The sequence below is a fragment of the Triturus cristatus genome, chromosome 2_2 (genome assembly GCF_964204655.1).
Source record: "Triturus cristatus chromosome 2_2, aTriCri1.1, whole genome shotgun sequence".
Classification (NCBI taxonomy): domain Eukaryota; kingdom Metazoa; phylum Chordata; class Amphibia; order Caudata; family Salamandridae; genus Triturus; species Triturus cristatus.
This window is the reverse complement of record NC_140582.1, coordinates 261,454,523-261,480,203: the sequence shown is the minus strand read 5'-3', so window position 1 is coordinate 261,480,203 and position 25,681 is coordinate 261,454,523. Positions and strand designations below refer to the sequence as shown.

The following is a 25,681-nucleotide window of genomic DNA, read 5'->3' as shown; positions in this document are numbered from 1 at the left end:
TATGACAAATTTCCAGAATAAGAAGCATTCATAGTTAATTTTTCATCCCCTCCCAATGCATTTCTGAATGGTATAGCCCTTCCTCAGGGGTAAACAATCTGAAAATAATATGTAAATGGGGATCATAACGAATAACAGCCAACCGGCTGCTCTTAGAACAATATTTGTTTAGCAGACAATATTTCAGGCACTTTTAGTCATGCATATACCCATTGATATAAAAGGTCAAACTGTTGGAACGTAAATGAAACAACTACGAGAAGAACGTAAAGCCTCAATGTTGCTCAAGCTCTAAAGAACACTGCTATATTCAGTGTTATACCGTTACTGATGTGCCTGCTGGTATCCGCAGGTTCAAAACTATGAAGAATATGTCTTTGTGAAATTGCTAACTGATCCATGCACGTGAAACATGCTCAAAACAAAAATAGATTATCAAAAGTGAAATAGCAGAAGTGATGTATAAAAACATAGGCACTCTCACGTTTAAAAATGTTTGTATCTCATATTGAAATTAGGTGACTAAAGCGTGACAAATTATCCAAATGAAAACCGCGTGGTTCTGAATGTTGTGCGACAATAAATAAAATAGTAAATTGAGAGAACCTTTAAAAGGAAAAGAAAATGCCTCGTGGTGAATACAAGTTAGTTCAACATACAACTGTGGTTCACTTACGGGACTCTCCAGTTGAAAAAGATGCATCCAAGCGCTTCAACTACGAAGTAGATCAGCTACTCAATTTACCAATGTTCTATAAACTTCCGGATGACTAAACCTAGATGAAGGACTATTTTAAACCGTGGTGGCCATCTTGCAAAGGGTTACCTAAATTCTACATCAAGGTGTTAATCATGCAAATAACAATACAAGTGAGTGAGAGTTAACCTATATACTAAAAAGTGACACCCAAAAGTAAATTAAGGTGAAAAGAACTCATAAAGGGATTCCAGTGAACCTAGTAAGAAATCAAATTAAAAAAAATTAAAAGTGATGTGTATAACAATAATATCACGGTGAGTATTCCAAAATACGCAATGGTGACAGCCATCTTGAAATATGCAAAACTGCTGAAGAGAAAAATCAACTAATCTGTGTGTTGAAAAGCTGGAAAAACAAAACATAAAAGGTAATATATTGATGAACCCTATACAGGTTAAAGGTAGCAACTGAATTCCATCCTATCAATCAGGCCCTTTCGCATCAGTATGTCTAGTCTTTTTATCCAATAATTTTCTCTTTGAAGGAGAAATTTTTGGTTATCTCTTCCTTGTCTTGTGTCCACCGTTTCCAAAATCATGAATTTCAGTTGACAAATATTGTGACTATGCTTAATAATGTGTTTAGCGATCACCGAATTCAGGTTTTTAGTCCTTGTGTTAATTTTTTGTTTGTTAAACTTAGTTTTCATATTTCTTTCAGTCTTTCCAATGTATGCCAATCCGCATGGACATTCAAAAAAATACACTACGTTCGTAGAGTCACAGTTGGCTGTAACTTTTAGGTCAATTTTGTTTCCTTCCTGGGATGATGAATCCATGAACCTCTGATAATGCTGTTAAAATTGTTGCAATTGAAACAGGGGACAGTCCTTTTGTACGTCTTGTTTAACATTAGAGGGAATTTTCATGTAAGCATTGCTTTTACATTCTTCCCTCTTTCATAGGCGAACAGTGGTTTTTCTGAGAAAATCCCTCTAAGATCAGGTTCAATTTGAAGCATTGGCCAATGTTTTGAAATTGATTTTTTGAACTGTGTGCTCATGGTTGAGAATTTGGAGAATAGAACCATTCTTTTGTTTTGCTCTTCTGTGTGGGAGCGAGTAGTTCTTGCCGTGTTTTGGTAGCACAGCATCCCTTAGCTTCATCCAGAATCCTCATGGGATATCCTCTGTTCTTTAAATGTGTCAATCATCTTATCATCTTGTTCATCCAAGGTGTCTGGATTAGAAACTATTCTTTTGACAATTAATAGTTGTGGATAAGGTAGATGGTTCGCCCTCAACATATCCACGCTTCTGCATATTTTCAGAGGTATGCCACCTCCCCGTTTGCATGGTTTCTAGACTGCTGCATCAGGACCAACTAACGGTGGAGGCAAGTCTCATGCCCTAGCCGCACAGATTCTTGGTCTATACTCAGTAGCTCCATTTCAATGCATCCTAAACTGTTGCGAATGTCCCGAAGTACTCTCACATTTGTGGCAAATCACACTCCACGATTGCAGGCCTAAAAGGCCTCCCATAGGGTGGCCGGTGTGGCTACCAATCCACTATTAAGTGCGAAATATTCCACGATGGAGTCACATTGCTCCGACCGAAAGACCATGTCGTGGAGAGCATTGACAGGGTAGCACCACTGTCTCATTAAGCCTCCACTGTATTGCACATGGTCTGACAGGGTGCAAAAAAGATGCATTACATTAGTCAGCCACAGGGCCGCATTTGGAATGTATACTCCGAGATGTTGGCATTGTGTAGCCTCCACACGTCTGCCAGAGTAAAGGTGTCAACGATATCCTGGCAACACTCACAAAGCCTGGGGCTTACCACTGACCTTACAGACCGTTGAATTTACTAACAGATTATATGCCATGTTCAGATCCCCCCTCAGAGCTACAAGTCAGTCTCCACCGGGCCCATAAGTGTAGAGATTTCATGAAACAAATCAGGGGAGTCCACATTTGGGGCATAGACGTTGATCAGTAGCACCCACTTCTCTGCAAGCATGCAGGAGACAATGATATGCCCCTCAGTGTCATCTATAAAGCTGGCTTTATGTGTAAAGGGGATACTTTTATGTATAAAAATGCAAATCCCGCGTGAATATGAACTGTAGTACGATATATAGGGACTGTCCCCCCATGCTGAGGCTTATGTGCACGTGTCCTGGGTAGAGAAATGAATCTCCTGTAGAAACGCCACCTTCATACTATGTCGTATTAGATATGAGAGTACCTATATGCCCTTACATGTGTTATTAAGACCCCTGATGTTCCAAGTCGTGCAGGTCAGCTCCACCACCTGTGCCTCCCTAGCCTGGGTCCCGATTTGAGAAGAATGCAGTTGGTGTTATTCCCAGTTGGTGTAGCAGATGTGTCATAGTGTTGCATGAAATCATAGAATCATAAAATCAGTAACGAAACACAGAACCCCTCCCCCGCCACCCATACCAGATTCTAGAACATCCGGTGAATGCCATAAGAACAAAAATAACACCCCAATTCCAAGCAGTGTGGTATACACCTCAGAGGAGTGGCAATACTAAGGCAGGCTCTACCCTCATGGCCAGTGATAATGAGTCCTGGTATTATAGGGGGCCCTGCTCCCTGGCCAGGCGTAGTGCTGTGCACTCACCTGGTTCCAATCACGGAGACAACACTGCATCTGATGCTGGACCTCCTATCCTCGCAGGGCCTAGCCCGTTCAAGGAATAGCTTCTCCCTAAACAAGGCACGACCCTTGGGTGGAAGGAGGATTGGGAGAAAATAAGAAAAGAGAGACTTATGGTACTGGTTCCGCAACTGTGCGACACAGCATTGACTGGAGGCTCTCTGAATGTGCTAGGTAGATGTTCACAGAACTATGACCTCTGATTTCGCGAAGGTACAATGCACTAGAAATAACAAGAAGAGGCAATTACCATCAATTCAATACAGGCCTCTCATACAGAGGATTTACAATAACATCAGTAACATACACTTACAGTCTCTATTAGAAACACAGCTTGACCCTCCGCTGCTTCTTCCCCGGCTGTGTCCCCCTGCTGCTCGGCACCACAGGGGGCTACCGCCTTCACTGCGGATTTTGAATCTTAACGTCAGGTCGATTCTTGCACATAAACAGAATGTGTACGACCTGATTGAAAATGAAGTCCCGGATATCTTAGCCTTAACCGAAACATGGCTTCAGGAGGCCGACACTGCTATTCCTAACCTTGCTTGTCCTCCCGGCTACTCTATGTACATTGCGAATAGGCTAACTAGAGGCGGAGGCATAGCTTTGATAGTGAGATCTAGTTTCTCCTGTGTGTGGACCATTCTCGAGATCGCTGGCTGTGAAAGTGCCTCGTTTAAAGTCGCTGTCAGCCCAGAATTTACACTCTCTGGGATGGTGGTGTATCGTCCGCCGGGCAGTGATGTGGCGTTCAGGAATGCTTTCCCAGACACTGTCGCCACCTTGGTCACTGACTGTGCCAATTTTTCCATCTTGGGCGACTTAAACCTGCATTTTGATGCTCCATCCTGTCTGACAGCACGTAGTATTCTTATGGACTTAGAGGCCTTTCAACTTTTTCAGCTGGTCTCCCAGCCTACTCATTCCGGGGGACATATCCTTGACCCTTTTTTTACCAACTTGATCGAGGCTAAAGTCACGTCGGTGGCTCCTGTAGAGTGGTCGGACCACTCTTTGGTATCCATCTATTGCCCTATGACTACCAACATTTCCACCTCTTCAGCCAAGCGGGTATCCAGGAGGCCCTGGAGTAAACTCAGGCTGGATGACTTTTACCATCTTCTGTCAGTGGAACCTCTGGCCCTACCTAACAACGTAGAGGAGGGGTATGATCTCTTCTGTGCCTGGCTCACTAGGGCTCTGGATGTTTTGATACCTGTTGCAACAACGAAGATCAACCCTCGAGTGTCAAGCCCCTGGTATGATGCTTTGCGCGCTCTGAAGGGAGCCTGTAGACGGGTGGAGAGGGCCTGGCGGAAGACATATGGGGCTGAGTTAAAAGCCACTTATGTCGCGTCCGTCAAGCTCTACCACCGGGCCATTTGCCGTGCCCGAGCGGCATTTTATGCCGAGGAATTTCGGAATAGCCCTAACCCGTCGAAGGCTATCTTCAAGGCAGTGAAAGACCTTATGTCTAAGCGGGCTATCTCTATGGCTGAGAGCTCTGTCACACACTGTGAGTCCCTCGCTTCCTACTTCTTGGGAAAGGTCCAGTCTATATATCGGTCCTTCCCGAGCACTGGTATAGCGACGGGTAGTCTTAAGGAGTCACTTCACCAGCCCGCCCTGCTTTCACTTCCCCCCCTTACCTTGGAAGGGTTTGACAAACTTGCTATGCAAGTTAAATCTGGGTCTCCATCTGATCCAGTGAGGCCTGTCCTCTTTCGAGACCAGACCTTTGTGGGGCGTGTGGCTATATGCTCACTGGTCAATCTCTCCTTAGAGACCGGGGTTGTTCCCACCAGTTGGAAGCGGGCGGTGGTGTCGCCGATTATTAAAAAACCATCTCTTGACCCGTCTAAGCCGGAAAGCTATCGTCCCATCTCGCTGCTGCCTTGGCCTGCCAAGTTAACAGAGGCTCATGTCAATCTGGCCCTGTCTGCACACTTAACCCGGTCCAATGCCCTCGACCCCACACAGAATGGCTTCCGTGCTGGTCACAGCACGGAGACTGCCCTTCTGGTGATGGTGGAACATCTACGCGCAAGGTTGGATGCTGGTCAGACGGCGGCGCTGATTTTGTTAGATCTCAGCGCCGCATTCGACACTGTATCCCACAGCATCCTCCTTGGGCGACTTGAGGAGACGGGTATTGGTGGCCTGGCACTGCAATGGTTCCGCTCCTTCCTAGACAACCGCTCCTTCTGTGTTTCCATCCCACCCTTCAAGTCCAGGTTTCTGCCTCTGGCCATGGGGGTTCCGCAGGGATCCTCGCTGAGTCCCACGCTGTTCAATCTCTACGTGAGACCGCTGGCTGATGTCGCAAGGCAGTGGGGCCTAACCATGGTCTCATATGCCGATGATACACAGCTGGCGGTTACTCTCAGCGGGGATGCGGTAGAGGACGCCCCAGGTTTCAGTCCGGACTGAAGGCGGTGGCCAGCTGGTTGACAGCTAACTGTCTCCAGCTCAATGCCACAAAAACTGAGGTTATGGTTGTCGGGAAGGGAGTGGAGCTTTGGGGCGACCAGTGGTGGCCTTTTGAGCTGGGCCCCACTCCGACCTTAGTTTCGGAGGTGAAGAATCTTGGGGTCTGGTTAGACGCTGGTCTTACATTCATAGGTCACACCAAAAAAATTGCAGCCTGTTGCTTCGGTCTACTAAGGGGCTTACGGCCGGTGCTTAAGTTCTTTGATGCCCCTACCAGACAGCTTGTGGTCCAGGCAACTATCATCTCTCGTCTGGACTACGCCAGCTCTTTGCTGGTGGGGGCTAACCAGGCTGAGCTAACCCGGCTGCAGCGGGTGCAGAACGCCGCTGCAAGAGCCATTGTTGGACTTCCTAAGTTCTGCCCGGTGTCTCATGTCATCCGTTCTTTGCACTGGCTTCCGGTGAGGAAGCGTATTGTCTTCAAGGTCTTGTGTCTGACCTTTAAAATCCTCAGAGGCATAGGCCCTGAGATCCTGGCCAATACCATTTCTTTTTATGTTCCCACCCGCAATCTTCGATCTCAGGGTCAGGCTCTTGCTGTTGTCCCCAGATTTAGGCTCAGCAGGATGGGGGGCCGGTCCTTCAGGGTGCGAGCCGCGTCAATCTGGAATACCCTTCCAGTTGAAATCCGGCTGATAGAGGACTTGCTGACGTTTCGCAGAGCCATAAAAACCTTCTTATTTTAGTTCCCTTGTTTCTGTTCCTCTCTGTTGCATCATCTCCATGTTGTGTTATAACTGCTCCTTGTCTCGGCGCCGGGATGCTCCTTCGCTGGAGTCGCTGTGCGCTTAATAAATTGTTTTAACATAACATAACATAACAGCAAGGAAACAGAATCACCGGAGCCATCGATTGGAGCAATACACTCCCATGGAATAACTTGAACTACAGATTGGAGTTATTGGCACTACCAAGGAAACACTCAAAATGTATATTGGAGATAATGATAATCCCCAGGATAAACACTAAACATAGCGCTTGGTACCAGATTAATACATGAGTCAAACGCTTGGAGGAAAGTTCTCACACCACTACTGTTCATCTGGGAAACACAGGACCAAGCCTCGAGTCTTTGTACAAAACCCATTTCAAAGGCCAAAGTTTCAGGAAGGGTCCGGAGCAAGAGCAATCAAGGTGAACTAAAGGGAAGTCACTGAGAGTAAACTTGACTACAAGTCTATAGTCTTTAGTCTTGAGGACGCTGGTACTCCGGCGTGCTTACTACTATAAAAGGATAGTGGGCACTAACATGATATCAAGTACTTAACCTAATACTTCAACTTGTCTCAAGTCTGAAGAAGGACTTGAGGTCTTGACTCTGGAAGTCGTAGATGAACTGGAGTAGCTGAGCAGAAGGCAGAGAGGAAGGATGCGTTAGGGTAACTGGAGCCAGGGGACTCACCATAGGAACTTGAACTGCAGGGGAGAAGAGAGCTGCCCGAGCCAGCCGATTCTTCAGCTGATTGGGTAGGCAGGAAGCTTGTTCTGCAGGGAGAGTAGGCCAAGCAAAGGACTCTGGTTAGAGCATGGTTTATATACATGCTCAGGGTCCAAAGAATACAGCGGGATCACGTGTGGCATGTGGCAATCTGGAAAGTTCCCCAAGACTCCTGAAGCAAACACATCTTAGTACACTGGCTTAACCTTACATGAGGATCAGGTACAAACTAACGGATGGAGCCACTTAACAGAAAAGACATGTTTTAATTTTGTCTAAACGGGCACAAGGGGGAAAACACTAAGACCCCAGCAACAGCAGGACAAAGGTTTGCTATTGGTTAATGTGTTCAAGGAATGTTTACAAGCTCGGGCGTAATGGATTCAGTGGGAGAGGATGGAATCATATCATGCCATAAGGCACCACAGGGGTAGCTTAACATGAGCTCTATGTGCCTAGCCCTCTACACAGAAGGCCCATGAAGGGGTTGTGACACTGTATCCCTGTAGTTCAGCAAATGTACTATGATCGGGCAGGGGTGCGCTCCAGGTGGAGGGTGGTGAACAAGTGACCTGAGGGCTCTCTCCACAACATACATGTCAGAGAAGTTCTGTCTACTAAAAAGTTCAGGGAGGAGGCACTCAACAAAAGCGGTGGGAGCAAACCACATCTGTAGACTCTGCAACCCCCATGATTCTGCGATTGTTTCTGTAGGACCGTGCTTCAAGGTCTTCATTCTTGGCCGCTGTAGACTTAAAAAATGTCTCTACTTTCTCCAGGCATTTTACAACAGACATAGCATCATCTTACATTTCCAAAATACGACTCTCCGCACTGTCTAATCTAGTATTGCATCAGTCCAGCTGTTCGCCCATGCAGTCCAATCGGCTTGTAAGAGAGTCAAAGCCGTCATCGATAGGCCTGAAGCTGGTTGGGAGCTCTGCCATTACGGCAGCAGTGCCATCTGCTGTCATGGTCGTGGCAGCTCCAGGTGGGGCTTCTTCAGTGTCTGTGAGTGCGTTTTGGCTATGGGAACCCTTGGGCTTTTCAAACATATGTTTTTTCTGGTTAGGGTCACCCCGTTCCATACTGGAGCTGGAGAGCCCAAAAGGATCACAGCCCAAGCGCCACAAAGACCCACAAATGATTTACTGGGTCCCTATATTTTTCGCTGAAGTGTGGGTGAGTACCTTCAAATCAGTGCAGTGACAGCTAAAATCATGATAGTAAATTACCATAAGAAGACAAATCCCAGTTGGAATTTGGATGGCAATTGACTAAACCATGTAACAATCTATTGGTACTTGGGCATCCTTTTAGATCAACACAACTCCTTCAAGCCACAGATGGTATCCTTACGAAGGAAGGGAACTATGACCTATCTGACACTAAAACCTCTAAAGAAGCTGCTGCCTGACCTAATGTTAGATCCTTTTCTAAAAGTTCTGCAAGCTAAATTACAGCCTACTATCACCTATGGGAGTGAATCATTCAGAAGGAAAGATGCAACAACTCTAGATAGCATAATAGCGACCTCCTATCAAGCGATCTTTCAGCTCCACAAATACGTCTCTCCGGCCCAAATAAGGTTGGAATTTGAGCTTCAACACCAGGTGACAGAGCGAAGGGGAGCCTTCGTAAAATGCTGGCACAAGATCAAAGCTGCCAAAGAAGGGACTTTGAATAACCACCTTTGGGTTGAGTTGTCTCACACTGGAAAATCGCCAGCCAACAAGTATCTCTTGGAATCCATCAAGATTCTAGGCCTGACAGACCTTTGGAATTGCCCAACGGCTTATTCAGTATTTTAAAACTTTGTTACAAAGACAACAAGATTAATATCAGTCATAGAGGACAAGAAAGCACTGTCAAAGAGAGCCCATGGCAGGGCTGTGCTCAACAATTTTTATGTCCTTAAACCTGAACCCTACCTGAAGGCAGGAACTAAGATATTGACCAAGGAAAAACTCTTAAAACTTTGATTGGGAGTTGGTTCAATTGCCCCGTTTTTGCCGCACTGGGAAAGAAGAGGAGACCAGCCATGCCGTCTGTGTGCCTGTGGCACGGAAAATCTTATTCATATTATCTGCATTTGCAACAAACTAAAGGATATAAGGAGCATCCTATTAAAACCATCCTTTAACCAGCATGGAGTCAGGTCCTGCAGACAGGTGGTAATGCTGTGCTTTAATCCAACTTTAGTACAGCTAAACTGCCACCTTACAAAATTTTTAGATCTCACTACATTGAGATTCAAAAACGTAACGTCATCGGCCATGAACTTTGCTCCATAAGATGGGCATGATTATCTTTTGATCTTGTTCCATCAAGTTAACTTGAGAATCCTTACAATAGCATTATGACGCCACAAACAGGCGCAATCTGTAATTGCTACCTAAAGCCTGGGATCATTTTGAATGACTAGCGCATGTCTAAAATAAGTTAAAAATTTTAGAGTGAAAGTTTGCAATAGAACTTGGAAGAGTGAAAACTTAAATAGATAATTCTTACCAAATTGACTTTTAACCCCTTCCATGCGCGTGACGAGCTCAGCTCATCATGAGTCTCAGTGGAGCTGTGCTCATGACGAGCTGAGCTCGTCATAACGGCCGTGGCCCGCCCACGCGCGATTAATTTCCCGCCTGTGTGGGAGAATTAATTAGTGGGCGGGGTCGTGGCGAGCTCAGCTCGCCATGAGCACAGCTCCACTGTGAGTCATGACGAGCTGAGCTTGTCACGAGCACAGCTGCGCCGCGGCCCCCCCTTCCCCCGCACCATGCGGGAATTACCCCCGCAGGGAAGGGGTTAATTAGACTGAGCATTAACTGTTGAGGAAACTATGTTCCATGAGATAATCTTAATCATTTCATGTATAAATATAAAGTGGAACGTTTTTAATATTGTTTAATTTTTGTATTAACATAATCTGTTTTGATTTTAATGTCTATATATGCAATGGTTTTAATTAATCAAGTATAATCAACTTCCCTCACCTGTAGGGATCACAGGTGGTCTGTGCATCATTAGAAAATGGACTGCAGCAACCCTGCCATGCCAATGTTTCCCCTGGATGCAGCAATTGCACTGACATGTACAATGAAAGCATTTGCTTCCAACTCTCCTGTGGAGGTTTGGGCCTTTACTCTTGCCTTTCCAACTTTCTCTTACCAAACTATATGCCCATACACTTAACAAAAGAATAATGCAAGGATCAACTGACAAGAGTCCGGTGTGAATACATGACTAAAGTGCTCAGTTTGTGCACTTTCTTCATTGTCTTTCTTTGTATTCATATAATGATCACAAGTTCTCCCCCAAAGTGTTGTATGTGTGTTTCGTAGACAGAAGGCAACTATAACAAATGCACTAGTGAGGTGCATGAGCAGTAATTACAAATTTGAGTACACATAATAATATCGTAGGTAATTTCATTACATCAAAAAGCAAGAGCACGGCATATAAATTGTTGTAAAGAGTCTTTTTAACAAATCAACATTACATAACTTATGAACACATACTACATGGTGCAAACCAAGGCCTTTGGCAATCTTATTTACACATGCAGAGCACTTGTACGTTTTTGGTAAACCATGTACAAACACGAATACTGAATAACAAAAACCTAAATGAGGGTCTTAGTTAGAAAGTGTCACCCACCCTTGCTACAAAAGACGGAGCACTGTTAAGAAACTACGTAGGATGGAATGAACCTGCTAATGGGTCTTGGGCAATTTCTGGAGACATTGTACATGAAGAACCAGACTTTGGATATGGAAATTAACTCTATATCAACCATTTAGAACCCTTCCTTTGGTCTAAGAACCATCTGAATAGGTGGTTCAGCAACGTAAGAGGAAACAGATGTAGTGGCAACTTATTCTCAATGCAGGCAGTCCAAACGTGGAATACAGTTAAACCATATATTAAGAAGAGAAAAGAAAGGGGACCACTACACATTTAGGTGGGAGGTACAACCTTACTCTTTCGAAAGCCATAGTAGAACAACCTGACATGATTTTTTTGATAGAACCTTGATTTCCATAGCACCAAAAGGCAACCTCTGAAATCTACAAATACTCCTCTCATGGAAGCGCACAACACATACCACATCATTCTGATGCATCTGAGTGTCAAATCTGATGACAAGCCGTGTGTGGAGTATTTTATTCCTATATCTTGTACAAATCCTAGCCATTCCTTTAGCCCATTTGTTGATCTTGTTTTCACAAAATCTGCTTTCTTTTTCCAGTCTAATAGCCTTCAATCATGTTCCATCTCTTCCTTGTACAGATAAGTTAATCTTTCCTATCTCTGAGAGGGATTTTGGTTTGAGACATTTATAAGTTTAGATGACATTTATATGTGTTGAGCTGGCTTCTAATTTATGGAAGCATGCTCTGGTAGGAATGTTTTGAGAGGTTTGAGTTTAGTTCCAGTGTAAATCGATTTAAAAAAAAAAAAAAGGGTATGTTTTATAATTGTAGTTGACACACTGTTGAAAGGCGGTACGTTTTATGGATGTTTAAAGGTTTATAATTGAACATTAATGGTATTTTAATACAATAGATTCCGGGTAATTCAAATAATGCAGAATATATTCGTCACTGGTTCTGTGGTGTACGGGCAGTGCTCGCGAAAACAATTCAGAGCGTAGTCGTTCTTTTTCTTCCTACGCTGTGGGAGACCGTCATTGAGGAACATTCTCCACCTCGTGGCACTCTGGAAATAGATAGGAGTAGCTGCACAGGGTTGAGAGGACACATAGTTTTAATGGCAAGTATCGGGTGAGAGAGGCGGCCAGTTTGAATTGGGGTAATTGAGTTTCATTTAAATGGAGATATGCAAGCATGATAGACCGTTTAACGGTCTTTTGTATGCGCTTTGAATAACACTCAGGATCTTTTGGTGAGAGAAATATTTTGGAGTAGTATGAGCTATATTACAGAGTTTAGATATATTAGATTATATTTTAAAGAGGTTTGGAAAGGGTTTTAGGATAAGGAGAAAGAGCAGAATAATGATTCTGAGATTATCGGTAAATGAACAGATAGTTAAGAAATTAATACAATATGAAATGAAGAAACAAGTTAGAGAGACAATGACCGATTTTCTCAAGAATAGGAAAAGGAAAGAAGTTGAATCAGGTGAGGAGTTTTATTCCCTCTCTGAGGGAGAGGGAATGAGTACTGATATTGGCAAGAAGCTAAGAAAACCAGACATATTGAGGACATTGATATGTCAAAAAATAATAATATTGGCCTGAAGACAACCTCGAAGAAAAGTGTCCTTGGTGGCATACATAGTACAGTTGTTCTTGGCAGCACGCATGAAAGGGATGCCCTTGGCAGCACGCAAGAGGAGGAGGAATTTGAAAATTATATACAAATTTCAATGTCTTGAAAAAAGTTAGACAACTTAGATGAACAGGTATTAGACATGCAGGAGGATGATGATTATGAGGATTTGGAAGAGATGGAGGTGGATGTCTTGAATGAAAGTGTTAGAGATCCTTTTGGAGGAGATATGTTTACTCCACTTAATATTAAACATCCTAGAAGTGGAGAATGCTGGTCTATGGACCATGTGGCGAAATTTATAAAGACATGGATTAAGAAACCTTTTAATAGAGAAAAGTGTAGACAGATGAGGACTGAGTGTTTAAGATTAAAGAGAAAGTTTGTACTATGCCTAATTTGGAACCAGATCTTATAAGTTATTTATTTCGCTTGGGGAGAGACACAAGGAAAGGTTTAGAAAGGTCCTTAAAGATATGTCAGCATAAGTTACTGGATGTCTTCGGACCCCTGGGAAATAATTTGGATATGGCAGAGGAAGCATATGCACATGAAGAGCAAGTAGATTTAGATTTGTTAAGAGGAGGAAGCCAAAGGTCTTTGGTACTCTTAGGAATTGCAAATGCAGGTTTGTTAGAGGAGAGAAGAAAGGCTATGCTTTTGAAAATAAACACAAAATAGGAGATATGGCACAGAAAGAGGCAATTGAGGATAAGAAAAGTTTGGGAAAGGATTAGTGAAAGGAAATTTGAGAAAGGTGTTTGGACATTTTGCGAGGGTCAGTAGGAGGGGACCGTATCCTGGCTGTGGATTACAGAGGTCCCACTATGGAAGGCAGTATAACACTATGGATTGCAGTACAGAGGAAGAGGCTATCAGCCAAGAACAGGATTTTACCCTAGTAGAGGTAGGACAGGAAGACAAGGCAGGGGATATTTGAGAAGCCGAGGTCTACTCAGTAATGGAGGAGAAGGTGAGTATGGGGATTATTTTTGGTTCTTTCCAAAAACGAGTAGGAGTACATTTGAAGTTCTTCAAAAAGGAATGGTAGAAGTTGACTGGGGATACTTGAGTCTTAGGCATGGTTCAAGGTTATACAATATAATTCATAAGCTGTCCTTTTCAAAAACAAGAGCAAAGAGAGATAAAGATGTCGAAAGAATAGGAAGGAGTAATGGATGCAGAAATAGTTTCTCTGATCCAAAAAAAGCAATAGAAGAAGTGAAAGAATCAGCAAACTTTTTTGTGAGAAATTTGTTTCTGGTGGAAAAAAAGGTTAGCGTCTGGTCATAAATCTCAGGGAATTAAACAGATTTTTAGTTTATCGTCACTTTAAAATGGAAGGGATTCATTGCCTAAGGGGTTTGTTGACAGCAAAAGATTGGATGGTAAAGTTGGATCTAAAGGCTGCATATTTTCCTACTCCCACGGCAAGAGAGAGTCAAAAGTTTTTACAATCCAGATAGAGGAAAAAATTGTACCAATTTCTTTGTTTACCTTTTGGTCTATTCTCAGCACCTTGTTGTTTCACATGGATTATAGGGCCTTTGTCATCTTCGATACATGCTATTTTTCCGGGGCCTCTCCATTACCGTGCATTACAGAGATTGAATGAGAGGCATTACGAGGGGGATTATGGTATGGAGACAAGATAGCTTGGAATTCAGAGGCAAGAGAAAAACTTCTTTGCTGGTTGGACAATATGGAGACATGGCATGGAAGAGCGATATTCGGAGAAGCACCGGATTTTGTGTTGGAGACTGATGCACATTTGATCGGCTGGGGAGCATGTTTAGGGGAAGTGTTAATAGGTGGAAGCAGGTGGAGTATGGACCAGAAAGGAGAAGTTTTGATGAGGATGAAGATTAGCAGAGATAGCAAAGGATTTTTGCCTAGAATACAAGGTGGTGGTAAAAGCGGACTGCTTACCGAGGGAGTTGAAAGTAAGTGCAGATTGGAATTCAAGACATTTGAGGGATTTCAGTAACTGGAAGTTGTACAGGGAATGTTTCTGCAGGATAAACAGTGTGAGGGGTCCTCTAGAGGTAGATCTTTTTGCAAGTTGACTAATGTACCAATTGAAGGAGTTTTTCAGCTGGAGAGCAGATCCCATGGTGGCAGTGTACTGATAAAATTGAAGCAGGAGAAGAGTCAGAAGTACTGGTGATGCCCTTTTGGGTGTCACAGATTTGGTTCTGTCAGTAATGGAGTTAGCATGTGCTGAACATTTTTTGATGCCTGCCAGAGTAGGTCTTCTCAGGAACGCAGAGGAGGAAGAACATCCTTTAGTATTAAACCAAGATTTGAACCTTCTTGTTTCGAGAGTTTCAGGAGCTCTGTCGGTCTCAATGGACTTCCAGAAAGGGCTGCTGAATTACTAGAGGAGTCATGGGATCTAGGACAGGAACCAGGAATTGATACAAAGGAAATTGGAGAATATGGCCTAGTCGGTGCATGGAAAGGAGTTTGGTTCCGGTGGAGGCTTCTCTAGTCTTGGTGGTTAATCTTTTGGCAGAGAAATTAAAAGAATGTTTGGAATATAGAACGCTAAATTGTTACAGGTCCCAAATATGAGCGGGGCATTCTCAGATAGATAGCAAATCTGTAGAAAGAAATGTAATGGTGTGTAGAATTCTAAAGAGCACGAGAATTCGGAGACCTCCTAAAGTTTGTTATTTGTGTTGTGGGGTGTAAATTTAATGCTATTGCTTTGTTTGCATTGTCCGACCAATAGATATTTGGACTTAAAAGGACTTTCTGAGAAATTAGCATGCTTGTTATGTCTAGTATCATGTAAAAGAGTATCAGATGTGAAGGTGTTGGAGATGAGTAAGAAGTTAATTGGACCAGATGGAGTGTATTTTGAGATTTGAAAAAGGACAAAAACCATGTCTACTTCTGTCTTTTATCCTATCTTTAGTGAGGAAAAGAAATTATGCATAGTGAATTGTATACAGGAATATGAGAACCGAGTGTTGGAGCATAGAAGGGATGGAGATAATCAATTGCTGATTTCATATGTAAACCTTTTCGTGCAGTAAGCACAGCTACGATTGCAAGGTGGGTCAAGAATGTGATGAGAAAGAGTGGGATTGATGTGGACAGTTTCAAATCTCACTATCTGCGTGGTGCAATGGCAAGTAAGATTTATTTGTCAGGTGGCCATTTGGAGGAAATTTTAAAAGCGGCAGACTGAGCAAATGGAGGAACATTTGCAAGGTATTACTATAGACCCATTAGGCATGTTTCAAATGTTGTGTTAAAAGGCTTTAAACATGCATAATGGTAGCCTCCGGTCTTATAATGAAATGTCAATTCTCCAAGCATAGTGTAATGACCATCAAGATTTCATTAAAGATGCGGAGGCTAACTTTATCCCACCCTCTGCAGCCCAATTTGGGTAGGAGTGGAGGGAGTAATTTGTGTATCGTTCCGTTTATTGTTTTTTTTGCATGCCAAGATGGTTGCTGTTTAAGTATATAGTAAGAGTATAGAACATATAAGAAGAAATTTTAAAAAATTAAAAAGTGAACAAATGGTGTAACAGATCAGGTTTATGGTGCATTTTGTTTTGTTTTTTTATGCAGATTAAGAGAAAGAGGTTTTGAACCATTTCAAAGAAGAAACGTTTTCAGAAGAAGATACAGATCACTGCATTAAAAGAGAAAGACTGTGGAAGGAATATTTATGGACTTGTGTGTTCTAGGTCTAGTGTTTGATCTGTTGTAGATTCTTTAAAGGTGCTGCAGAAGTGGCATTAAAAGCTGCTATGCATAATGTTAGCCTCCTTGTCTTTAATAAAATCTTGATTCTTATTACACTATGCTTGGAGAATCGCCATTCTCGCAGCGTGCCTCCTTGCTGAACTTTTTATATTCCCTTTGGTGTTGATGCAGTTAGATTCATCACCGCATCGAGGCCGTGTGTGCCACGGTCAATCTGACATGAAGCATCATTCCTAACGTTAACATAGACATAACAATATATATATGATCTATCTCGTGGTTACATAACAGATTACAGTGCCCTATCATTCCATAGACAACTAACACTAAAGAAAGCTGTCGATATACACATTTTTCTGTGAAGCTGGTCAATATGTTCTTTTTTAAAGAAACTGGTAAATTGCACTGGACTTGGACGTAGATTATGTCCTAATGTATATGATTGTAAACTGGTTTCTTTTCAACGTTATCTTGTGTTTTGTTTACACCTAAAGCGTCATAAAATCTTTGTCTTCCTTCTTCTCAAACAACAATACTTTTTCATTTACACAGTTCATGAATTTTGGTGGCATAAAGATCCAGACAGCCGAGCAGCTGGTAAACTCTTAGCCCAGAAGGATGCCCAGGTGGTAGAAGCTGGTAAGAAGCACATTGACTTTGGCCGTGACCAACATTTTCAGCATCCCCATAAGCATGTCTACTAAAGTTTCTAATATTCAGTATAGCACAATATGAAAAAAATAGGAACCATACGTTTTTGTTAAGGAAAGGACCAACAGGTTCATACTACGTTATTTCAAAGTAATCCCCATGAGTATAAACAGGGGTTTCCAACTGTCTCATAGTTGATGCTCAAAGAGCAGGCGAAGCATCACATACAGATTGGTAAAAAAAGATATCAATAGCTACACATGATTAGAATATGTTACATAATAGCCCAGACAGATGTGGCATGTTCCTCCGAATCAAAATATATTTATTTAACAATTTAAACTCTCTAGAACAGTGGTTCTTAACCTGTAGTTCAGGGACCCCTGGGGGTCCGCGAAGACTACCCAGGGAGTCTGTAACTGCTTAGAAAATTAAATATTAGCAGATTATTAAAGTGCATAATAATAAAGAAAGAACATTTAAAATTGAAATTGTAAAAACATTCTGTAAATGTGAAGGAATTTGAAACTGGAAGCTAACAACTAAGGTAGTATCTGCATATTGATTAATGAGAGCTGTTCAAGTGCATCAAACAGAACAGTATATGGGCATGGCCTCAATTTAGTTTATAAAAGCTCCAACCTTCCTATTAAAATAAACAAAATTCTATATCTTTGTTTGTGAATTAAATAAAATATTTTGCCATTTATTGTATTTGTTTGATGAATGCTCGTTTCTGTATTTTTATGTATTGATTTGAAGTTCAGTTTATCAAAAATGCTTAGGCTGGGGGCCACCAGCTTCCGGTAATTTCTTAGTGGGAGTTTCTGGATTCCAATAATGATTGATAGGGGGTCCTTGGGTTCCAGTAAGGATTAAGTGGGATCCACAGAAATTAAAACTGTTGAAAAAAACACTGTAGAAACCTTTCATCTAAAACATTAGTTAAGAAGAACATTTTGGCAAAAAGTAAAAAGGGGTTGCTTTGCACAGTAAAGTAGCATATAAACACTAAGGTAAGGATTATTTTCTCATTATAAAATGTACTTTTATAAAGAAACCGAAACATTTTCTAAAAGAAAGCATTCACAAGTTGTAAGAAGAAAAATACATTAATTTCACATAAGTGAAATCCACACTTGTAAAACTGATGCTGAGTTACCAGGTTTATTTAAATCACAAGGAACGTGGTAATGAGGTAGAAATCAGTGTTAAATATTATATCAACAAATATAAAGGAAGACCAAAAATATTTGAAAGTCAACAGGTTGCTTACCTTGGGCAAAGTTCTTTCTGGTGGATACTCTACCTAACCGCAAGTTCTTCACCTTAGAATGTTCCCCAGGCACCACACTGGACCCTAAGATTTTCACAACAGTAATACAACACACTGCTAAGTGGTGTCTTTCTGCTGTGTCGGCTCCACACTGCCTCAGAAGTAATGGAGCGAAGCCACGTGTAGGTGCCACCCCTGCGAACTGACGTCAATTTCTTATCTTTTCTCTTCAGGCCTGGTCATGAAAAACTGACAGTTACGATGGGCTGAGTACTACATTGGGACCTTTTTTGATGTTAGGCCCCTCCCCAAAATGGGAATGTAGAAGGGCAGTGAAGAATCTGCAGTTAGTATCCACCAGAAAGAGCGTTTCTGAAGGTAAGTAGCTTGTTTTTCTGATATATACTGCTAACCACAGATTCCTTACCTTAGAATAGATACCAATAAGTATCTTTATAAGGTGAAAGCTCTGTGGAGTGGACTCAGACCAAGAAGTCTTGCAGACCCAAGCAGCCAAAGGATCCTACCCACCAGGCCTCACTGTCAAAGTAGTGCTTGTGAACATATGCACCAACGCCCACATCACAGATTGGTAGATATCGGGGACAAGCACTCCTCATGCCAATGCTGTGGTAGCAGCCTTACCTCAGGCTAAGGCATTGATCCAGCGGTGCACCAACAACAGATACTCCAACACTATATACTCATCTGGGCCCATCAAACATATACTCACAATACCTGGTAAACCGCTGGGGACATTAGGATTTATGAGTTGATCGATACCTAAAATCTTATTAATTTCACTGATCAATAAGTTCTTTCCATTTGGTCAGTGGACCAAATTAGTTGGAACTTGTTGATGGTGATGGTGCACATATCCTTACTTTACTAATGAACTTTATATGCAGATATAAACAGACTAAAAAGCTTTAAAAACGTTTATCTAAAATTAAATGTGAGTGAACCATTCAAATGCACATTACAGACACCATCAATCATTAGGAAGGAAGATTAAATCAATCAAAATACTTTCATAGATTCGATACAATTACGGTGCTCAGAAAAGAGAGGATAGAGACAGCAGCACATTAGGAAATGTACGAATTTTATAGTTACCAAAGAAGACCAACCCCCTGGCCAAAGGGCTGGAAAGGGTCCCCTGGGAAAGAACAGGCGACAAAGGCTTCAGGACAGGAATCAGGACAGAATAGTGGACCTCTCTAGAACCGACGATTATGTTGCACCCCTCCCTGACACTCTTTTCCTCCTCGAGTTTCTTCCGCGATCTTCTTCTAATCAATTGCTTAAGATAGGTAATTTTCTATTCGAATCTTCTTCAGCATCTCACAGCATCAGCATTACCGACAACTCCATCAGCATCTCCCCTCTCAGCATTCTTTCAGGATCTCTCTCTTCCAACTAACTAAACTACCTCAAGTATACCTTTTGAGATTCATGTACCACCCCCTAGAGTTGCAATATCGTAAAAATACGAATTCTAATTGGACAGGCAAGGGGCGTTAGGTCATCACACCATGATGGCATAGCACTTTTCTTTGTTCATAAACCCAACCCCTTATTATTTATTCATATTATTAGTTCTCAGACGAATTTTATTCAATCTGCAACAATATTTCTACAATGTCCATATGACTTCCTTCATTGCCCTTCTGACTTCTGAGTTCCCAGGGTCTAGTAGTAGGTGGCCTTGGATGCAGTCCAATCATGGGATCATCTCTTGTTCAGTCATGTGCAGAAGGCTTTCACTCAAACACTTGAGTCAGGGCTAGGAGGCCAAAAATATGAACTAATGAAAAGGTCAAAGAGAGAAAAAATGTATATAACAAATAAATGGTTTCACTGTATACCACCCACCACTACTCTATTATCCTTTATTTATTATTACTTTCCCTGCATTAGCTTTTAGTAAATAAAGCATTCCTAAACAGCGAAGCAGGTGCCAAGCATGTGGGTCTTAAAGACGACATATTAGTGCATGCTGCTCATGCTCGAGAAATTCCCTCCAAACTGTTAGACGTCACATTTGGTAGATGCAATTGACGCATGCGCAGTAAAGTTTTCCCTGCTAGAGCCAGTTTAGTCCGTTTTTCGTATTAATGAGTAGTAAACACATAGGCAAGCTTCTCTATTCCCAATGTTGATGAAGGTGCGATGATTATTCACAAGACACAATTAGTATTTCATGTTAATAAATTAAACAAGTGAATTGAGTTCAAGCCAGTCTCTTAAAAACGAGTCATTGTTCCATCAGCATGGTCTCTCAACCTTGGGGTAGGCATTTTTTGGCCAGTGTGTAGCAGAACTTAATGCAGAGGTCTACCCATCTTGACAACGACCTCTTCTGCACAGCTGTCCCCACCTTTGCCTGATAGAACCCCACAAAAAGTTGATCTTTCAGTTAATGGTCCTTGGTACAATCTATATAAAATGCTTAGAGGTTCAATTGATGGAGTCTCTCCTCCTTTTTTGAGCAGTAGCGGGAGCAAAGAATATTGGTAGAGGGATTGTCTAACGTGAAATGGAGCCACAACATTAAGGGCCTGATTTAGATCTCAGTGGACAGGTTACTCCATCTCAATGGTGATGGATATCCTGTCTGCAGAAATATAAATTCCATAGGATATAATCGGATTTTGTATTTCGGGGACAGGATATCCGTCACTGTTGTGATTGAGTAACCCGTCCACCTAGATCTAAATCAGGCCATAAGTAAGAAATCTACCCAAGTCCCCGAAACCAATCGGCCAAGGAAGAAGGTGGTGTAGGGCAGTTAAAATGAAATTAGTTGTAGTACACTTGTGATGAGTTGACATGAACCAAACAAAGAAGAGAGTCTTCAAAGTAAGGAGACACAGCGAGTAGCTGTGCATCAGCTTGAAGAGTATATATATGAGAAATATCAAGACAAGTTAAGGACCCACTGCAGCATTACAAATGACGTGGGAGGAAATGTTTGTCCAATCATTATGAACCTCATCCCAACTGATGAGTTGAACAGGGACAGTTGGTGTGGCAAACTAGAAAGGTCAAAAACGTCCAACTAATAAGCTTTAATAATGCCAACTGCGAGGCCTTGCTGGGCTGAAGTCAAAACAAAAAAAAGGACATCTGGCAGCTCCACCTGATCACACATTTGTCCCTGCACCAAGCATAAAAGAATCTTGAGAAGGGTCACCTGGCAGGTAGTATGGCATCCTCCACTTAGGTGGCAAATGAAATTGAGTCAAACGCAGCTTTTCAATCTCCATTCATGGAGGGGTAGATTCCATAGATTTGTGTAGAGGACCTCCCCCTGTTGCTGAGACAGGAGGTGCTCCTGTACTGGCAGCTTGATTAGAGGAGAGATGCTCATGCTCAGGAGTTCTGCATACCACACTCCTCTGGCCCAATTCAGAGCCACGAGGATGACTTGGGCATAGTCGTTCCTGATCTTCTTCAGAACTTGGGTGGCAGAAGAAGTGGCTGGAATGTAAACAGTAGTTCCTTGTTCCATTCTAGCTGGAATGCAATTGTGGAAACACCACCATGCAAAACTGGTGACACTGTTTTTTCTTGACTGTGGGGAAATGTCCTAGCCAGGGTTCTCCTCACTGGTGGAAAGATGCCATGTGCCACTTCGCAATGTAGCCACCACTCACGATCTGCCAAATGACGTATGCTTAGTTCCTTTATCTTGGCATTCAGGGCCACTCCAGGTGATTGATGACCAGGAAGATGTCTTGACATTCAGTCTTCTCCCGAGATGCAGGCCCTTATGGCATAAGACACAGCACCACATCCAGTTGTTTGTAAGAATCTGCACCAGCCTTCCCTTGATTGATGGCAGAAAGGCCTTCAGGGCCAGGTGAATAGCCCACAGCTCCAGAAGGCTGATGTTGAGCTGGCCATTCAATAGAGGTCAGAGTCCTCTGATCTGTACCTCCCCCACATGAAACCCCCACCAATCCAGGAGTGATTTGTCTGTCACCACTGTCACTTCTAGTTGGGGAAAAGAGAGAGTGGCCTGCTGCAAATGTTTGATGTTACAACGCAAACATTTACAATGCATGCCTTTACAATGCAGTTTTTACATCGCAACATCCATTACAACGCATGATTTTACATCGCATGCCATCACAACGCATTTTTAGAAACTACATTTACAACGCATTCCATTACAACATATACCATTACAATGCATACCATTAAGACACATCTTACTTTTAGGGCAACAGTAGGGTAAGTGTTGGATAGTGGAGGTGTAAAAATTATTATCCCCTCTCCAGTGAGTGCAACAGTAGGGTAAGTGTTGGATAGCGTAGGGGTAAAGATTACTATTCCCCATTATTTACCTTATATTGTGTTGTAATGGCATGCGTTGTAGTGACATGCGTTGTAATGACATGCGTTGTAGTGACATGTGATGTAATGGCTGCGTTGTAATGGCATGCGATGTAAAGGATGTTGCGTTGTAATGACTGCGTTGTAAAGGTTGTTTCCCCCTGCTGCAGGACAAACTACGGTCAGCAGATATCACTGCAGATCTTGAGCTGTTACCTCTGAGATCTTGATAGTGTTAGAAAGGTGGCCATTGGGCTGAGCCTCTAGGACTTGAAGTTCCACTTTTGGGCTTTCAAGGAGGATGCACGAGTCAAAGAGGCTACATAGCCTTTGAACCATCCTCACCTGAAAAAAGGGGGGTCCCAAAACGCGTTTTCCCCATGCATTTTCCCATAGGACCTTTAGTCGAAGGTACAGCCTGAACGGCTGAACAGAATTACTTGAAATTTGGCAAAGGGGTAGTCCTCAGGTCAGGGATGTGCCTTTTGCATATATAGTGTCAATCTGTTCAGTAGTTTCTGAGAAAATTGCAGTTAAAAGTACATAAATATCTATATGCGTGCACCGTGCGCGAGCGTAATTCTGATTGGTGGTTAGATGTCAGTCAACATTCGAATCGGTCGAAATCAGGAAGTGTCGGACGCCATTTTGTGTGTGACAGTGAAAAAGAAAGGTGGAGAACGTGAAAAGGGGGCAGGGTACAGAGTTCCTGATCCCCTAGCTTTTGTCAGGGGGTCCCTGAAGGACCCCGAAGGGTGAAAAAAACATTTGATTTTTTTTTTAAAAATCGCGAGGTGCGCGCACGGTCCACGCATGGCGGAAAAGAATCATAAAAAAAATAGAATTAAAAATCTAATTTAAGTGTTTAGATGTTAGGTGGCTCTAAAAAGAGCCGTTGTGTTAATTGAGGAACAGAGGAACAAAAAAATGAAAAAAATTATGGGGTGCCGCATGTGTGCTGCTGTATCTTGCTCTCTATTAGGGGAATGCTGGTGTCACCATAAGAGAGAAGAGCATTGCACGCATTGCACCGTATTTGCACCCTCTTGAACAGAGGGTGTATATCCAGAGGAACAGAAGCAGGAGAAGCTGCCACCGCAGATGAAGTGCTCGGCTGAGCTGCCGATGATGTGCTCGGCTGAGCTGCTGCGGATGTGCTCGGCTGAGCTGCTGGAGGGTTGTCTCTAGCAGCTCGAGCAAAAGCCACAGGATGTACTCCTTTAACGTGCCTGGTCATAGTGAAAATACTAAAAGAGTATTTCTTTTTAGGATCTCCTCTTGATAAGACAACACCACAAATAGTGCAGGTGACTTTTGGAGCATTCACCTTCTTCTGCCCCTATGGAAATGTAAAAAATTGCCATATAAAAGAGTCTTTCTGTTTCCTCTGTCTCTGTAGCACAAGGGTCTCCTGCTCACTCCCAGAAGATGACTGCTGCTCTGCCATTCTCAAGTACTGGAGTACTGGAAAAGCTGCTCAGCTCCTTCTCCCAGGGAATCAGAAGAAATAATGAGGGGAGCACGCGCGCATGCGGGTACGGAGCATTCGCCCACGGACCACGCGTGCATGCGTGTATGGACCACGCGCGTACGGAGCACGCGCACATGCGCGTACGGAGCACGCGCGTACGGAGCACGCACGACGTACGCATGCGCACGTGGGGCACGTACGCATGTGCACACGGAGCACGTACGCATGCGCGCACCGTGCGCGCACGGTCAAAAACCCTTTAAAAAAAAAGAAAAAGCTGAGCCATTCCATATTACAGGATACAGTCAATCTATAACTATATACATAGGTAGCTTATTGTAAAATAAATATTTAAAAAATATAATAATACATTCATAAATTAGCATTTAAAAAACCTTGCCAATTCACTTAATAAACCATAGGTTTCACACACGTTATAGTTAGGAATTAGCATTTAAAAAACCTTGCAAATTCACTGCAAAAACCATAGGTTTCACACACGTTATAGTTAGGAATTAGCATTTAAAAAACCTTGCAAATTCACTGAAAAAACCATAGGTTTCACACATGTTATAGATAGCTGGACATTTCACTCGTACAAAACCATTGAAATTCCCCCGTTATAGTTAGTTCAGCTAACTATAACTTGCGCGCCCGCAATCCACTGCTGATGACGTCACATATTACATACAGAAAGACTAGGGGGTCAGGAACTCTTTACCCTGCCCCCTTTTCACATTCTCCACCTTTCTTTTTCACTGTCACACACAAAATGGCATCCGACACTTCCTGATTTCGACCGATTCGAATGTTGACTGACATCTAACCACCAATCAGAATTACGCTCGCGGACATTTGGTGCGAGCACCGTGCGCGCACCGTGCGCGCATATAGATATTTATGTACTTCTAACTGCAATTTTCTCAGGAACTACTGAACAGATTGGCACCATATATGCAAAAGGCACATGCCTGACCTGAGGACTACCTCTTTGCCAAATTTCAAGTAATTCTGTTCAGCCGTTCAGGCTGTACCTTCGACTAAAGGTCCTATGGGAAAATGCATGGGGAAAACGCGTTTTGGGACCCTCCTTTTTTCTCAGCCCCCGCTTGACGAATCACCCCGAGACTTTCCGAGTAGGAGCTGAGCGGAGCGCCCCATTAGTTTTGAAAATTTCGCGAGGATTCGTCAACCGGCGCCAAAGTTATTCAAAATAGAATTTTCAGATTTCCTATGGGAACTCGGTCCTAACTATAACTATCTACTGGTGACCGCCAGTAGATAATATACACATATATGTAGAGAGAAAATCTAATATATAATTATCTTAGACATATACCGAGAAAGAACTGGCATATCCTCAAATCGGATCCAGTCTTAGGGGAGGATCTGGTTAGAGCCCCCCGACTGTCATTTAGGAAGCCCAGATCTTTAAAAGATCAATTGGTGCAAAGTCACTATTCCCAAGGGAGAAGTGATCTACGCTTAGGCCAGATCAAAGGCTTTCATCCTTGCAAAAAGTGTAAGGTGTGCAAGAGTAAATGTAAATTGATACTTGTATAGCGCACTACTCACCCACAAGGGTCTCAAGGCGCTTGTACGA

At 42.7% G+C, this 25,681-nt stretch overlaps 1 protein-coding gene across 2 annotated transcripts in view; it reads left to right on the top strand.

Annotated features, from left to right (window-relative positions):
* Positions 1-25,681, top strand: part of LOC146862118 (protein NipSnap homolog 3A-like) — a 418,751-nt gene that overhangs the window by 367,256 nt on the left and 25,814 nt on the right. For both annotated transcript variants that reach the window (XM_085641309.1, XM_085641310.1), the window contains exon 5: positions 16,892-16,978. In XM_085641309.1, coding sequence (XP_085497435.1) covers positions 16,892-16,978 — 87 coding nt within the window. The remainder of the gene's footprint in view (positions 1-16,891; positions 16,979-25,681) is intronic.